Source organism: Setaria viridis, chromosome 5, assembly GCF_005286985.2.
Source record: "Setaria viridis chromosome 5, Setaria_viridis_v4.0, whole genome shotgun sequence".
Taxonomy (NCBI): domain Eukaryota; kingdom Viridiplantae; phylum Streptophyta; class Magnoliopsida; order Poales; family Poaceae; genus Setaria; species Setaria viridis.
The window spans coordinates 22805323-22823318 of record NC_048267.2 but is presented as its reverse complement, the minus strand read 5'-3'; the positions used below and the strand labels follow the sequence as shown (position 1 = coordinate 22823318).

The window sequence follows — 17996 nt, the reverse complement described above, 5'->3', positions numbered from 1 at the left end:
CTGATAGTCTAATATTAGGTGCAGGAGGCTAGGCGGCCAGGCCACAAGGGGTGCCACAGCCACTGCTGATGGGTGGTGCCCGACAGGGTCAGGGGGTGCCAAGCCCCCCTGCCCCCCTCCCTCCGCCACTGGTGCCTGGTGTGGACCATCACCCTAGCACGACAGACGGCCCGGCCCAGCATGATTTTAGGATGCAGACTCGTATTGGCTCATTACCTTCACCCCATATAAAACTAAATCTAAATCCTAGCCACTACTACCCCTCCTCCCTCCCCCGTCGCCACCTGCCTTTTAGCTGTTGCGCATCTCTCCCAGACTAACGTTGCCCCTCCGCTCCACTACCTGCCCCTTCGCCACCCCACCTTTCCTCCACGACGCCACCGCCGTCCCCCTTCTCCTCCCCTCCCGCACCGCCGCCGCCCCGCCTCTCCTCCCCTTCGGCGCCAGCGCCGCTACCCCCTCCTATCCACTCCTCCCCTCCAGCGCCGGCGCCGCTACCCCCTCCTCTCCACTGCCGGCACCACTCCACCTCCTCCCCTCTACCGCCGGCGCCACTACCTCCTTCCCTCCGCAGCCACCTCCTCCCCTTCCTCTCCTCCACCGCCGCCACCTCCTTCCCTCCGCTGCCACCTCCTTCCCTTCCTCTCCGACCTCCACCTCTCCTCTGACCTCTAGCCCTCCGCCTCCCCTCCCTGTGGCCTCATCGCCCCCTAGCCCCTACCCCCGCCGCACGCCGCCACGTCCTTCTCCTTCGTGGCAGTGTGGGGTTGGCCGCGGGGAGTAGCGGCGGGAGCGCACGGGTGGCCAGCAACGGGGAGTAGTGGTGGCAGCGGCGAGGGGGTGCAGGGAGCGGCGGCGGTGGGGGAGCCTGCCGTGCCACGCGGTGGCCCGAAGCCGGCCGTGCTTACGGGTCGGCCTGGCATGGAAAAGCCATTGCGGATCCGTGCTTGGACCGTCGGTGCAGCCCGTGAGCCGGCATGGCACGACATTGGCGTCGTGACGGGCCAGGCTCAGCATGAAAACCAACGGGCCTTGCCGGGCGAGGCCGGGCAGCCCGAGTGGACATCTATATCCGTGGGCGCGGGCTGCCAATGGGGGACGTTGCAGCATGGCCGGACGGAAAGACAAGGTGCGGCCCGCCCGGGCAAAGTGGTTCAGCGCCGTCTAGCGGGCAAAGCGGTGCGGTGCGGCAATCCTGTGGAAACACCCCGCACTACTCGGCCGGAGGAGCGGCAAACCCAAATGGACCCGCACTGTGCTGCTTAGGTAGCAGAGCAGCGCGTGCTATCAAAGTATCAACAGGCCGGGGCTGCTCGGCCGGGCGGAGTGAAACGGCATGGGCGAAGCGGTTGATGCGGCACGCGGCACAGGAGGGGCCAGCCGCACATGGCTTGAGGCTGAGGGTGTCCAGGAGCTTTATAATATAGAAGAATAGATGCGGGACTGGTGCGCATTTATTATGACGGACGACCTCCAGCATCAAGGTTCAAGCGACGACGGCCTTTAAATTCTCCCACCATGAAACCTTGCCACTCTCGCCAGTGGTAAGCAGCACAGATTTGACGTGACTGGATCGACATCAACCGGCGGACGCGCGCCATGGGATCTTCGGCGCACCTCAGCTGCCTGATTGAAGCCACCAGCTGGGTTACCATTGGCAGCCTGCCCGCCATCGTTGTCACGTTCCTCCTAGAGGCCGGAGCTTGCCCCATGCACTTGTTCTTGTTGCTGGCCGCGGTGGCGACCCTGTACATGTACATCGTGCGCCGTCCTCGTCGCGTGGTGTACCTCGTGGAGTACGCCTGCTTCCGCACCGTGCCCTCCTGCCGTGCCCCCTCGGCCATGTTCCTTGAGCACACGCACCTCCTGCACGGTGCACTTGACGAAGACCGCACTGCTGCCGTCGACTCCTTCACGGCGGGCATGCTGGAGCGGTCAGGCCTCGGGGAGGAGACCTCCGTGCCCCCCTCCCTCCGCTACGTCCCGCCCGACAAGAGCCTTCATGCGGCACGCAAGGAGGCCGAGCTCGTCGTCTTCTCCGCCGTGGACGCCCTGCTCGCCAAGACGGCAACAAGGCCCGGGGACGTCGACGCGGTGATCATCTGCTGCAGCATGTGTGCACCAGAGCTGGCGCTCTCGAACATGATCGTTAACAGGTATGCCATACGCAGCGACGTGCGGAGCACCAACCTCTCCGGGATGGGTGTAATGCGGGGCTCATCGCGGTAGGGCTCGCGGAGAGCCTCCTCCGCGCCATGCCGCGTGGCGCGTGCGCTGGTCATGTCAACGGAGATCCTCTCCTCGAACCACTAGTCCACTACGTGGGCGCCGACCGCTCGATGCTGGCCGCGAACTGCACGTTCCGCATGAGTGGCGGCGATGCTCATGTCCACCTCCGCGACCGGCGCGCGGTTCCGGCTCCGTTGCGTCGTTCGTACCTGCTCGGCCGCTGAGAACGCAGCGTGTTCCAGGAGGACGACGACGAGGGCAACATCAGGGTAAAGGTCGACAGAGACTTCTTTGCCGTCGCCGGTGAGAAGATCAGGGCAAACATCGTGGCATTCGTGCCCCGCTGTTGAATAATTCTTGTGCATGGCTGTTTTGTTGGGTTGTGCGCGTATTTGAGCTCTGAGTTGCGCTCTGTTCGCGAGGGAGCACGTCGTGCGACACGAACCAGGCGTCTGGGATGGCATGCACCGACGGGCGTGCCACGCATGTTGGGGTCCATGACTCCACTTAGTTGTAACCGTTTTGCCTATATACATGAATGAAGAGTCCTGGAGACAAGAAGAAGGAAGACCAGCAGGACAACCCGGGCGGGAGCGGAGCCAAGGACGGTGGCGCCACGATCCAGCGAATCGTTTGTGAGGTGGGGGCCGGGACCATCTACCCCGTCCTCACCAAGACAAACTACTCCGATTGGGCACGTCTCATGAAAGTGAAGCTCAAAGCCAGGGCGCTGTGGTGGGCGATCGACGTTGGCAACGTCGAGCTGCAGGAAGATATGATGGCCCTCGACACGCTTTGTTTCGCCATGCCACCAGAGATGGCGACGGCGATGGCTGACAAGGATACGGCGAAGCAGGCGTGGGGCACCATCGCCACCATGCGCATTGGCGACGAGTGCATCAAACACCGTGCGGCAGCTACAGCGCGAGTTCGACCTTGCGACGTTCAAGGATGGCGAAACAGTGGAGGACTACGCGTTGCGCCTGACGGGCATGCAGGCCACCCTCGTAACTCTTGGCGAGGAGGTGGAGGAGACCCGGGTGGTGGAAAAGATGCTGCGAAATGTGCCGTCACGGTTCAAGCAGATCGTGCTCGTGATCCGCACGCTCCTAGACACCTCCACTCTCATAGTGGCGGACCTCACCGGGCGGCTCAAGGCAGCGGAGGAGTCATTCGAGGGGCCGCCACCAACGCTGCAACACAACGGCAAACTGTATCTCACAGAGGAGGCTTGGGATGCCCGTCGGAGGTAGCGGGAAGGTGAGCGTCAGCCCAGCGGCGGCACGGGCGGGAGCTCAGCGCGCCGAGGCTCCAGGCGTGGACGTGGAAGAGGGCGAGGTAGCGACTGCGGATCATCTTCGTCAACTGGGTGGGCCAACTCCGTTAGCAAGATCGGTAAGGATCAATGCAGGAGATGTGGGAAGACAGGCCATTGGGCCCGGGAGTGTCCTACGAGGCCCAAGAGGCAGGAGGCCCACGTTGTGCAACAAGAAGAAGAGGAGGCCTCCCTGCTGCTCGTGAAGTCAATGGAGGTTACCATTTCTGTCGTGGGGGCACCGTCGCCGGGAGCTCTGTCCGCATAGCAGCGGGGGGCTGCTCTCGCCGGGGCCTGGAGCGCGCCCCCGGTGCGGAGGCCGGCCTCATCGACGGCTCGCTGCAGCACCGACGAGCTGACGCGGCTGGGAATCTCAGATCCCACACAAGGGAGATCTGGATCGGGAGGAGCTGATTCGAAGGTCGCCGTCCACCTGCGGGACCAGAAGGCCCTCGTGCACCTAGAGGCCGAAGAGGAGGAGCGGGGGGTAGAGTCGTGGGTCCTCGACATGGGGACCACGAACCATATGTCGAGTTCTCGCGTGGCATTCGCAGAGCTTGACACGGCGGTCTGCGGCACGGTCCGTTTCGGTGACGACTCAGTGGCGTGGATCGAAGGCTGCGGCACGGTCATCTTCTAGTGCAAGAACGGCGAGCAGCGTTCATTCCGCGGTGTCTGCTTCATTCCCCAGCTCACGACGAACATCATGAGCGTCGGGCAACTCGACGAGGTGGGCTACAAGATCAACATCAACGATGGCGTGATGAGGATCCGCGAGCCAGGAAGCAAGCTGCTTGCTAAGGTCGCGCGCGCAGCAAATCGGCTCTATGTGCTCAACATCGACATTGCACAGCCGGTCTGCCTGGTGACGTGCAGCAAGGAGGAGGCGTGGCGGTGGCATGTGTGGCTCGGCCACGTGAACATGGCTGCGCTGCGTAAGATGGCCCAAGAGGAGCTCATACGAGGATTGCCGTCAATCGATGAGGTGGATCGCCTGTGTGAAGCGTGCCTCGCCGGAAAGCAGAAGCGCACCCCGTTCCTAGAGCAGACCAAGTACCGCGCGCAGCCACCTCTGGAGCTGGTGCACGGTGATTTATGTGGGCCCATCACGCCGGCTACACCAAGTAGGAACAACTATTTCCTGCTGCTGGTGGATGATCGCAGCTATTTTATGTGGCTGACGATGCTGCCATCGAAGGATTGGGCGGCGGAAGCAATCAAAGAGTTCTAGGCACGGGCTGAAGGCGAGTCCAGGTTGAAGCTGGGAGCGCTGAGGACCGATCGGGGTGGCGAATTCACCTCGATTGAGTTTGCAGAGTACTGTGCAGCAGGGGGGGTTCGACGGCAGCTCACTGCCCCCCTACAGTCCTCAGCAAAACGGCATCGTCAAGCGCCGGAACGGCACAATGGTGGCAGCGGCGCGGAGCATGCTCAAGGCGAAGGGCTTGCCGGGCTGGTTCTGGGGTGAGGCGGTGAACGCTGCCGTATACATCCTGAACCGCTACCGACGAAGAGCGTGGAAGGAATGGCTCCGTTCGAAGCCTGGTATAGGAAGAAGCCGGCGGTCCATCACCTGAAGACCCACACGGCGCCACACCTCAAGAAGCTGGAGGATCACGGCCACAAGATGATCTTCATCGGCAGCGTCGCGTCCACATCACGAGGGACATGATCTTCGATGAGGAGGATCAGTGGGATTGGTCCCAAGGCACGGAGGCTGGGAACGTCGACGATAGCGTCACCATCGAGTTCACCATCGGCCGTGTACCTGACGATCAGGAGGTGACGTCGAGTGAGGAAGCTGGAACGCCGGGAACGCCCCCTGTCGCAACACCAACATGGCAGGGTGGCCCGGGCACGCCGGCTGCGACAACCCCCACCGCGACACCAGCCTGGCAGAGCAGCCCGAGCACGCTGGCCGCGACGCCTGTTGGAGTTCAGTTCGTCACGCCTCCACATTTCTTGGGTGCGCTGCGATTCCGTGCGGTGGATGACGTCGTGGGACCTGGATCACCTCCAGGTTATGCTATCCGTGATCTTGGGGACGAGCGCTTGTATGCCATGAGCGCAGAGGAGCTGGCATCTCTGGCACAGGCGAAAAAGGAGGCGTGTTAGAGGCGGGCGATGGAGGAGGAGCTACGATCCATCGAAGAGAACCACACTTGGACACTCACTGATCTACCCCAAGGCCGGCGCACCATTGGCCTCAAGTGGGTGTTCAAGGTCAAGAAGGACAAGCACGGCGCGGTGGTGAGGCACAAGGTGTGACTCGTCGTCAAGGGATACGCGTAGCGTCGAGGCATCGACTATGATGAGGTATTTGCTCCAGTGGCGCGTATGGAGGCTGTGAGGCTACTGTTGGCATTGGCGGCACAGGAAGGGTGGGAAGTCCACCATATGGATGTCAAGATGGCGTTCTTGAACGGCAACCTTTAGGAGGAAGTGTTCGTGGAGCAAGCGCCGGGGTTTGCTCAAGCAGGCCAAGAACACAAGGTATATAAACTGCACAAAGCTCTGTATGGTTTACATCAAGCTCCTCGTGCCTGGAATCAAAAGTTAGATGATAAGCTGGGTGTTCTGGGGTTTAAGAAATGTCCATTTGATCATGCTATTTACTGTCGGGGTGCTGGTACTGGGAGACTGGTAGTTGGGGTCTATGCGGATGATCTGATTATCACAACGGTCAGTGACAACAGCATCAAGAAGTTCAAGGCACAAATGACAGAGATTTTCAAGATGAGTGATCTAGGATTACTCACCTATTATCTGGGCATTGAAGTGAAGCAGGGCGTGGAGGGAATCACTCTGTCTCAAGGGAGTTATGCAAAGAAAATTCTTGAGAAGGCTGGCATGGAGGAGTGCAATACATGTGAAATTCCTATGCAAGCAAAACTCAAGTTGAGCAGGAAAAGTGACAGTCCTCGAGTTGATGCTACTGAGTACAGAAGCTTAGTTGGAAGCCTGAGATATTTGGTGAATACTCAACCTGATTTAGCATTTTCAGTCGAGTATGCAAGCAGGTTTATGGAGGAGCCACATGAAGACCATCTGGCAGCAATAAAACACATTCTGAGATACATTGCTGGGACTAGAGATTGGGGGCTCATGTATAGAAGGAAGAAGGGAGATCAACTTGTACTTTTGGGCTTTAGTGACAGTGATCTAGCTGGAGATGTTGATAGCCGAAAGAGCACTACTGGAGTCATCTTCTTCCTTGGTGAAAGTCCTATCAGTTGGCAGTCAGCAAAGCAAAAGGTTGTAGCATTGTTAAGTTGTGAAGCTGAGTATATTGCTGCTGCAACAGCTTCCTGTCAGGGTGTTTGGTTAGCACGGCTGTTAGCTGAGATCTTGGATTCAGTGGTGAGCAGGCCGGTGCTCAGGGTGGACAACAAATCCACAATTTCTTTAGTCAAGAATCCTGTGCATCATGATCGGAGCAAACATATCGATACAAGGTTTCATAAGATCGAGAGTATGCACACAATGGGCAGATTGAGGTGAGTTTCATTAGAACTGATGAGCAACTGGGTGATGTTCTGACAAAGCCACTTTGCAAGAGTAAGTTTCTGGAGCTCAGTACCAAGATCGGCCTTCATGACTGCAAGTAGATTATTGCACAAGACTTAGGAGGAGATTTGTTGAATAATTCTTGTGCTTAGCCAGTGTCTTCTGTTGGTTCAGTTATCTGCGCATGGTTGTTTTGTTGAGCTGTGCGCGTATTTGAGCTCGGACTCGCGCTCTGTTCGCGAGGGAGCGCGTCGTGCGGCACGAACCAGGCGTCTGGGATGGCACGGGCGTGCCGCGCATGTCGGGGTCAATGACTCTACTTAGTTGTAACCGTTTTGCCTATATACATGAATGAAGAGTCCTGAAAAAGCTGCGCAGTTTGAGCAGCACAAATGAGATCGAGTTCTTGAGTTCATAGTGCTCCAGTTCGCGTGAGTTTGTGTGCGTTTGTGAGCTCGCCGGCGTTGTGGTCGACAACGTCTCACCGGCGATCTCTGACACCCGCGTCCTCCCGGCATCGGAGCTGCTCCTGCTCGCACTGTCCGCCGCCGCTCGGAGGATCCTGGGCCGGCGTGTGGGAGGCACTTACCAACTAAACTTCCGCAGGGCGATCGAGCACTTTTGCGTCCACGCCGCCGCGCTGGGGGTGGTGGACGCGGTGCAGCGCGGTATCGGACTCTCGGACGGGGACGTGGAGGCGTCACGGATGACGCTGCACCGGTTCGGGTACACGTCGAGCAGCTCGGTGATGTACGAGCTGGTGTACATCGAGGCCAAGGACCGGATGAGGAAGCGCGACCGGGTGTGGATGATCTCCTTCGGCGGCGGATTCGAGTGCACCAGCGTCGCGTGGGAGTGTGTCGAGCCGCGCCGAGCGAGGCCGACGGCTCATGGGCGGACTGCATCCACCGCTACCCGGTGCGTCTTGTTGGTCGCACTCGATGATACTGCAGCTGGTGGGAAGTCAGATCGCAGCTATCTCTGGATTTTGAGTGCATAGTAGCTTCAAAGTTTGGAAGAGGTTGCAGATGGTATGTCTCAGTGACGAGGGTGGCAAGTTTATTTCGCGATGGTCGGTCCGCCTGATCACAAGAACTGTGCATGGTATACTGGTATGCATGCAAGGCTTTCTTCATTGTTCAATTCCACTCAAAATCCTGTGATGGACTGCGGACCGCCTCCGTAGGCACAACCTGTAGGACCATGATAACTGTGCGCTATGCGGTCAGGAAGTTGAAACTATCGATGGTTTTTGATCGAAGGCTGCTCGTTCAGCAGGCATGTTTGGTGCAGATTTTGCATCCTTGGTGAGTTGTGGTCTGCACTCTGCTGGATATCGCTCCTCAAGTCCTCAACCAAATGCTTCCAGCTTTGCGGATTGGCGGTTCAATTCTATGCGTCTTGCTAAGGCTTTCGATTCCTTTACTATCCTCACCTTGTGGATGATCTACAAGGAACAGAATGCCAGGGTGAGGATAGTCAAAGTTTAAATGTACTCTATTCATGTACTGTAGCGGATCCTGTCAAACTTTCTAAAATTTAACCATATATCTTGGAACTATCATAATTATCTCTATCCATATTGTCTTGATTTTTCTCTCTACGAAGATTATGCCTAGATTCTTTTTAAACGTTTAGAAAGTGTTCTGTCGTGGTATAATATGCTCATAGGCCTCATGTCGAGATTTTATCCCCAAAATGGGCCCAAAAGACTCGAGGGGCCTCTCCACTAAGTTAATACTATATCCAAAAAAATAATAAAATTGAGAGGCATTGAACTACTTGTCTTTGTGCATTTCTAAATTCTTGTTTGTGATTTTGTAAATTCTTTTTTGGCGCAGTTGCTTGATTTCAGGACACATAGTTGTATTTTGATCACTAAAGTAGCGCTCAAATATGCATCTTGGAGACTCCGAAAAGCTAAAATATTTCAACTAGTAAATGCAACAGGTGGCCTCAAAATAGACTGAAAAGAGGTGGTAGCCATCAAGCTATGCATCACAGCAGACAGTATCAGAGGCGACCACTACCGGGCGAAGATACCAACTGTAAACTCCAACCAGTAAACCGGAGTTGGTGGCATGTTAAGAAACGGAGACAAAGCAATCCTACATCTTTTATGTACAAATCTATGTCCCTGAATCCCGTGCTTCCTAACGCCAAAGACCGATCCACAGATGCATACAGTTCTATTCCTGATTTGGTACAGGGGAGGGTTCCTCCGTCTTGGGCTTAGCGAACGACTTCTGCTTCTCCAGTGTTGGCATGTAGGCCGCAGTGCTCTTTTGGAGGGCGCCGGCAGCAGGCTTGTCAGGCTGGCCCCGTGGGCTCGCTAGCTTCTCCAGGACGTCGAACTTTGCTGTTGCCCAGGGGGCCGTGCCCACATTCCCAGCAGTGCTTGGGGCGTCCTCAGTCAGTGTTGTGATCGCATCTCTTGATGAAAACCATGTGTGGCCGCAAGAAGTACACTCAAGCTGGAAACCAAAGGAAAATACTTAGGTCAGTTCCCTATGTGAAATTCATCCTTCTAAATCAATCAAGTAATATTATCCAAGTTGGCAGGACGTCAGGTAAACAGTACATCTGTTAAGCAGTACCAGTAGAACTGTTTAAATCTCTCTATACACACTGAACGTCCACTCAAAGAAGTTTGCTGACAGAACTAGTTGCCTTTTCTAAAAAAAAAAGAACAACTAATTCGCCATAGTTTTATACCCTCGAAATTGGGAGTGGCACGGTAGCATGGGTTCAGAAATAAACAACCTGTTATCTCCTCAAAATTGGTTATAGAATGAACCTAAGGTCCATTTTATTAAGGCTGCCACCAGCATTTGCTTCGTTTCAAGGATCAAGAGTTACCATGCCAGTTCTAACCTAAGGTCTATCTTGGCTGAAAGCATAAAGTTCATTAATTTTGACTGAATCATTGTTGGTTCTAACCACAGCTGATACTGAATGCAGCAAGTCCGATTTACTCTGAAGAACCTTGAAAACGTATATTAAACTCCTAAGACTGCAGAATGGGATTTCTAACATCATAATCTTATAAAACCAAGCTAATTTACACCCTAAGGGGTCTACAACTGAGTTAAACTTTTTGCAGTACATGCTAAAGAAAAAATAAACTGACACATTGAGATTTTCCCTGCAACGTAAACACTATCATTTGCTATTTGCCCTACAAAAGAGAATGAGATAAGCAGACAGTATGAATGGTATGTAACTACTTAAGAAAAACCAATGTTACAGTTAGCAACAAAATAAAGCAATCTCATTCCATCTTGTGTCAGAAAACTGGTATGAAAGATAAAGAGAACACGACATGAACAAAATTTCGGACCTGATAGCGATCTCCATGACCTGCATGGATAATATTATATATGCCAACTTTCTTTTCGTTGCATCTTTCACATCTTGTATCAGTCATCTAAGTAAAACAAATGACAAACTTAGAGAATCATAGTGTAAAAGAGTTGCATGTGAAAAAATCAGTTATAGTAATGAATATTCCTCTTTGTTCTCTTCACTGATTACTTAGTTTAGAGAATATATGCACCATACCTGCAACTGTCTTGACTCTTCTGGTTCAGATGTTTTTTCTGCTGAAGTCAAACCAACCTGAAATGTTGTAAATACTCTATATAAGGAATTTGTGGCAAGGGTTTCGTGCAGTGTGATATACAGCTGGAAAACGTTAACAGATTCAGAAATTATATAAAAAAAACTCCTCAGAACATAAGAATAATTTCAGTAAAACATGGGTCCAACAGTAAATGTACACTACTAGTACTTCAGTATACTCAATACAGCAATAATAAATAACATGTTCTTGCATGTTCAACATGACAAGACACAAACAGCACAATAGTGCTAAGAGTCAAAATTCACAGACCAACAAACACAGATGGTCACCAAGTAATTTACACAACCACTGCCTAGAAGAAGAGTATTCTCAACCATGTACTATCATCCAGGGTGGAGCAAGGAGGATGTTGACTAGAAGAGGGAACCGTGCCCGTTATACATAAGACTACTGTTATTTGGTCTTAAAAGGCTCAGGCAAACACACCCTCAAAATGCCGACTTAAATGTAAACTGAAGGATATAGGGCATATATCATTTATGGGCTTATGGGATATAAACAGTAAAAAACAAAACTCAAAAGTCTACAGTAACTGCACAAAGTTTAAGCACTGGGCCCTTCTTACACAATAATACATTACAATGGTGCCATATTGCACTGTTTCAAGCTGCAACAGCAGTCACCCATGTTGCCACAAGATGCTAAATTGACCTATCAAATTTGTCAATGAAAATGAAGTTGTCCTATCAACTTAAAATAACTAGAGTGTGAAGCTATTCGCACATGGATGAAATCGATTTCAGTCAACAAGGTAATGAAGATAGGATATCTGGCTCATATAATGACAAAAATATAAATAAAATATTTAAAACGACAATTAGACCTTTAATTCATCAGGGGACATGGTTAAAAGAACTGGAGGATCAAGCTCCTTGTCCATCAGTCGGCTACGTAGTTTAGAGCTATTCTGTATGATAACCAAAATAACCATGGTAAGTCCAATATTCAAATAACAACAATAGAAACACATTCAAAGAACATCTATTGAAACATAGACAACAATAGAAACAAAGAGAAGTGCAATCCAGCATGAGTTATAATCCTTGATATAGAAAGGGGACCACATATGAAATAGTTAGGGTGCATATAATTGCCATCATCCTGATAATCAGACAAAGTGTGATAGTTACTATAGCAATAGCAATACAAATATTCCTCCAGAAATATGATTTATAATTTCAGATTAGTAGATGTTATTGGTTTATGGCCTCATATTCTGAACACTGGAAGATGGCTGGATGCAGAATTTGCTTTTTAATAACATGAAATAATAACATAGTCTCATCCTGATACAGAGTTGGATTATAGAAAAGGTCTATTATTCACAGCATTATATTTGGGATGACAAAATTTCAGCTCAAACCATGATATGTGAAGCTTGTTTTTTTTTTCTATTGTACTTTGGTGAACATGTGGATCTGATACATCTTATGAAGAAGATGACCTAGACTGTTTTCGCTTTTTATCAAGTTTATCAAATGGCAGTACTGCTATAACGCAGAAGGCCATCAGGCTATTGTGTTTGCATGTTACCTAGGAAGCTATGTCAAGATGATAATGCTTTACAATTACATTCAAGTGGATAGCAGTTTAGATGTGCAAGTTCTAATTTAGTTGTACTTGTACAGCATGCACAAGCTCTGTGTGAGCAGACAGTAAATGGTGATTGGATCATTGAAATGATGGTAACCATAGGATCAACATAAAACTTATTTGTGGTAGTACAAATTTCAGTAACATATTATTGCTAGAATCACTGCAAGTTATGGACTCTTAAAAATGTGCAACAGAGCAGATTTGAACCAAGCTAACATAACTATACAGGTGAGGTTGCTTGCCAATAACTTTGCAGTATACACAAGCTCTGCATGCGGAGGTTCTCAAATTGGACAGTTTTAAAACTGAAAATTTAGGTTGGTCAAAACATAATAAACAATCTGAACTGAAATATTCTATGTTGTCAAGGTATAAACTATGTTGGAAAAGAAGAATATATGTTAGCACATAATGAATGCATGCTCGAGTACAAACACACATTCTCTGCAGTAATGCACCATCAAGATTGATGGTATGATAACAGGTAATTATCTAAAGTTATCAAGTGGCCCATGATAAAAACATGCGTACCTTGATGTTGAACATTAGCTGTCTCAGTTTCTGGTTATACTTCAGAAAATCATTGCCTAGAGCTTCAAATGCAGATCTTTCTAATGCAACCATTATTGGAACAACAACATCATGTGTGTATGATTTTTCATTGTCCTGATTGAAAACATAGAGAATCATCATTATAAGAGGGAAATGAAGGATCAACAGATGTACAGAAACATGGAACGAGGGAAGCAAAGAATCAAAGAGAAGGCTAAAGGCATTTGCAAATATATAAGTTCCTTCTTTTCATAAATATAAACAGTTAAAAGGAGTAAACTTACAAATATAAAAAGAAAAATTAGACATGAGACATGCTCTTTATTTAAAGAAACTGAATGGATTGTACATGTATGCACATACAGACAGAGGATAGAGATGGAGCTAATCAGAGCAAGAAACATTATGCTGAAAATTCATATGGGGGACAAATTTATCCAAGTTCTGCCCAAACCATGAGATTTCTTAATTCATTCAATAAAAATCATTAATCTGTGCTCTCAATCTAAGTGCATTTCAAAGAACACATTTGTGAACGCCAAGCTCAAAGGAGCCACACAAGCAATGTCAATATTTTCGACCGTCATTCTTCCAGTTATCCAAAATTTACCAACTCAAGCAAAGCTTATATTATAAGCACTAACAAGATGGCCATAATTAGTGCTCGCTGAAGAAATCATACTGACCAGTGACAGATGAGAGAGAAAATTTAGCAGACTAACAGTAAACACCAGATGCCTCAAATTCAACATTATTCAAGCATCTAAGTGTATCTCTTTTCCCTTCAATCTATAAGCCTTGAACATGGAACAAAATAAGAGACTATGTCACAACACAGAGAGTGCAACTTCTGCCATACTAGCAAGCCACAGCATAAACACAACCATCTACTTGACTGTGAGACAGGCTTTGAAGCCTCACATCCCAGATCACTCATTTTAGCAATGCATGTTAATATATGAAGGTAATATGTAGCCTCAGAAATCCATTGAAAATGCCATGGCATTCATAACATAAATGGTTCTGGAGCATTTAAAAATTCTATTTCATAAACAAATGGAGAATCAGTTTAGCAGCCATCAAATTTGGTTATGTTTGCCAATTATTAGTGTCCCTGAGCGACAGATGCTTCATTTGGTAAGTTGTACAATGGCCTAGGAATCATTTGGCAGCACTTGCAATAATTTGCGATGGAGTTAGGGGAGCTAATAATCCAACAACATGATTAATGGCATCAACATCTTTACTGACGAACTAGAAATACAATACATTGAAGACAGATACAGTATGCAAGAGTTTAGAACATTTGGATGATAATAAACAAGCAACTTACAGCAGAACCAACATCCTTTGCAGATGAACCATTAGTTGAACTTCTAGCAGCAGCATCAGGATCAGCATGAGATGCTCTGGCACTCTCCTTTGATGCTAGTGGAATACAATCTACCAATTTGTCAACCCACTTATCACGAGACTCTTCACCAGAAAGTGCTTTATATCTGACAAGGATGTCATAGTTCCTTAGCTTATCACTTCCAGGTGTCTCTGCTTTTGCAAACTGCTCAGATTTGCCAACTGGAGGTTCTCTTGTTACATCTATAGGGTTAACAGGTCTTTTACGTAGGCCTCGTTTATTTGATAAATGATCGCTGTTGTCAATAGGCATTTCTTCAGGTTCGAGATCAGGAAGCTGCCCAATATGGTCTATTGTTTTCTTAACAAGGAGGTCAATCTCTTGTTGCTTGTTATCCTCATAGTCCTTGTCTGTTAGGTTCCACAGCTTCTTCTCAACTGCATCGTAGACCTTCTGGACAATAAATCCAGGGTGTTGTTTTCGACTGGGAATCTGCTTGTGTTGAGGAATGAAATGAACCACACATTTGTGCATAACTGACTCTGCAGGCACATCATCGATATGAAAACTGTAAAATAGCTCTCTCGTGTCACGTGCTACCCAGCTTCCACCACCCTTTTTGTCAGCCTCTTCTGGTCTATAAAACCATTGGCCAGTCACATTTAAGCTACCCTCAGTTTCAGTTATATCCTGTTCCAAGATAAGTATGCAAATGTGTTACAAAAAATGGAAGTTGGGAATATCAAATATCGTAGAGAACCAAGCAAGTAGGTGTCTGTATCAAAAACTAAGGATGACTATATTAAAACATATCATTCTGGTTGTAAAGTGATAAGGAGCTTTGGCCTCAGCACTAGCAAGAATAGGTAATCATTCCAGCCATAGAATACAAGGTAAGGCTGACATTAAACTGCTCAACACAAAGGCTGGCCTCAGCTTGGGGTCCATTTGCATCCATGGCAACATAAGAAAAAAAAATCAAACCCAAAATGATACCTAGCAGCAAGCACTTAGTTAATGTTCATGAAAAATGTCAACTATGGCGTCCATTTCTCAACAATTCAAAGCAATAGTTTGAAGTTACTACTAACAACCAGATGAAGGGGACAACATAAGCAATCCAAAAGAACTAGGGATTATTACATTTAAAGGAAGCATTTATGCGAAAACTGTGAGGTCACATAAACAAACACCTTGATGCTGAGTTACAGTCTAGGCAAAATGCCAACTTGAAAATAGCACAAGCTAGAACCTAGCCTAATACGATGTTCCTAGTCAATTACTCCCTCCATTTCAAATTGTAGGTCATTTTGGCTTTTCTAGATACATAGGTTTTGCTATATATCTAGACATAACCTATTATGTAGATGCATAGCAAAAGATATGTATCTACGAAAGCCAAAACAACCTACAATTTGGGACGGAGGGAGTAGCATTCATAGTAAAAAAATGTCTTACTGGTATAAAGACTCTGGTCACTCGATTATCACAGAACAGAAGCATCAATGGCTGCAAACACATCAAGTTTTGTGAACTAGCCTATGGAACCCGACAAACAAACGAGTAGAAATTAATGAAACAACATTTAAAATTGCCAAGTCCCTGATCCGATCACAGACCTTGATGATGGCGACATAAGGCTTCTGAGTGCGGTCCTCAGGCGTGAGCAGCACGGGATCCTCCTGCACAATTAAGCCCACAGCAATCACCCACCGGAAAGCAAACAATCCGCACCTCCCGAAACCCTAAAACACACCAACAGAGCAGAAATCGGGAAGCGGGAGAGGAAGGAAGCAGCGGCTTACCAGCTCGTAGGTGTTGCCTTCGTACTCGAAGGAGTTGTAGTGCTTCTTCTGTTTCTTCCCCTTGCCGGTGACCCTGACCGGGTCCCCGACGGGCACCGGGTCCATGTTCTCCTCCTCGCGCGGCTCCTCCTCCTGCGGCTCTTCCTCCTCGTGCTCCTCGTCCTCGCTCTCCGGCTCGCGGCGTCGCTTGGGCCGTCCACGGCGGCGGCGGGTCTGCGTCTCCGCTTCCTGCTCACGGCGCTCCTCCTCCTCGGCCCGCCGCATCGCCTCCAGGTCCTTCTCGTCCTCCTCCTCCTCCTCGAGCTCCTCGTCGTCGTCCTCGTCGTCGTCCGCGGGGACGCGGCGGCGCTGCTGCTGCTGCTGCGGCGGCGGCTGCGGCTTCCTGGAGTTGGCGCCCGAGGAGGGGGCGCCGCCGGAGGGCTTGGACTTGACGGGCACCACGTCGTCGTCGTCGTCGTCGTCGTCCAGCTGCGTGAATCGGCGCCGCCGCCCCATTTCACCGCGGTGCCGATTCTGGGGGTTTGCGTCGGAGTGGGAGGTGGCACGGGGTGGAAGAAATGGGGATCGGAGGTTTGGGCTTCGGGCTGGGGCTTCGGATTTGGGTTTAGCCGTTTAACAACGGGGAAGGAGCACCTGACGCGAGAGTCGAGACGTGGTCGTCGGGTCGAGTCCCACGCGTCACAACCTGATTGGTTTGATGCCAAAATTTTGGTACGCCAGAATTTTGGCAAGTTAAAAGTTGAAAAAAACTTGCTCAAATTTTGGTAGGATAAATAGAAGGTACGGGCAAAATTTGGTACTAACCAAATAGTGGCCAAAATTTTGGCATGCCAATATTTTGGCATGAAACCAATCAAACTCTTTGTGTCAAAATTAAAAATAAAAAACGAACAAATCAAGCTCGTTCAATTAAAAAGGAAAAAATAAATATTTTATACTTGTCTAAACACATTTTCGTCGTGCCTTTGCAACTCTATTCCACGGCAACGAAGAAAGATATTACAATCTCCTTTGTATGTATGTTTCATTCCACCCGTCACAAATGGACACTTTTTAGAAATTGAAAACAATGCATCTGCTTAGACATAGAAAACAAATCCATCCTAAGTGATGATTAACGAGCGACCTCAAATTCAAATATAAGCTGCTGCTCATTTTGATAGTTGATACTAACGCACGTGGTTTTATCGAAGGGAGACCTCTGCTCTAAGTCTAAAACTCAACCCCGATCTATAAAACTGTCTAATTGATACCCTCGATCTCCTCAAACCAGACATCGAACACCCACAACCTGAACCAGTCTGGTTTTCTGCCTTGCTAGCATTCCCATCAGCTAGTCATCCTAGTCAGCAAAGGGGAATCAAAACAGATGTGTTGCCGCTTGCCGGAGTAGTAGAGGAAGAGCATGCGTGGAGAAGAGGAATCCGAAGGAGTCGTCGAGCGCGCCGGCACCGGCAAACTTGTTACGAGGCGGGTGATTCCGTGACTAGGACTGCTTCAGAAGATGAGCTGCAAAAATAGGAGAGGTGGGCAGAGCGGACTTTTGTGAGGTGCTTGGATGGATGCAGCACAGCAGCTTCCTCCATGGATTGGAAGGCAAGCAGGCATGCACATATAAGACGTCAAAGTAAGAAGAACGGAGATGAGGATGAAAGAAATCCTAAAGGATTCTACCTGAGCGTGAGAGAGAAAGAAATCAGGAGATCCTGACACCCGTGTGTGGGGGAGCTGGAGGCAACCCTCTGCCACGCAACCATTGGGGAAGGATAATGCTCGTCGACGGCACCTTTTACGGCGAGGAGGCTGGACTTGATCTGCTCTAGCTTGGTACTGCCGAAGCAGAAGCACCACACCGAGGCGTCGCCCAAGACCTCCATTCGGCCACGCTCCCTTCCCTTCTACGAAAACCAGACTGGTATGGGTCGAGGAGGGTTGGTTTGAGGAGATCGAAGATGTCAATTGATGGTTTCATAGATCAGGGTCGAGTTTTAGACT

The 17996-nt window shown here is 49.5% G+C and overlaps 1 protein-coding gene and 1 pseudogene across 1 annotated transcript; one reads left to right on the top strand and one right to left on the bottom strand.

Moving 5' to 3' along the window:
- The first annotated feature begins 1599 nt into the window (after window positions 1–1599).
- On the top strand, window positions 1600–8775 carry LOC117856318 (3-ketoacyl-CoA synthase 6-like; annotated as a pseudogene).
- A 238-nt stretch (window positions 8776–9013) lies between these two features.
- On the bottom strand, window positions 9014–17996 carry LOC117857368 (protein REPRESSOR OF VERNALIZATION 1). The gene is made up of 9 exons (XM_034740004.2): window positions 17676–17996; window positions 16002–17510; window positions 15816–15878; window positions 14176–14886; window positions 12822–12956; window positions 11518–11601; window positions 10613–10669; window positions 10392–10478; window positions 9014–9525 (listed from the first exon to the last, which is right to left on the bottom strand). Exons 2-9 carry the CDS (start codon window positions 16494–16496, stop codon window positions 9241–9243), a joined length of 1917 nt encoding a protein of 638 aa, XP_034595895.1. The 5' UTR covers window positions 16497–17510; window positions 17676–17996; the 3' UTR covers window positions 9014–9240.

Bases quoted from the DNA above. Each gene is read 5' to 3' on its own strand.
- LOC117857368 (XM_034740004.2), bottom strand. From the start codon at position 16,496: ATGGGGCGGCGGCGCCGATTCACGCAGCTGGACGACGACGACGACGAC. The intron at 14,887-15,815 runs GTCTGTGATCGG...ATCTTGGAACAG, and splicing joins CTTATGTCGCCATCATCAAG to GATATAACTGAAACTGAGGG. The intron at 10,670-11,517 runs GTCTAATTGTCG...ACAACATTTCAG, and splicing joins TGTCCCCTGATGAATTAAAG to GTTGGTTTGACTTCAGCAGA.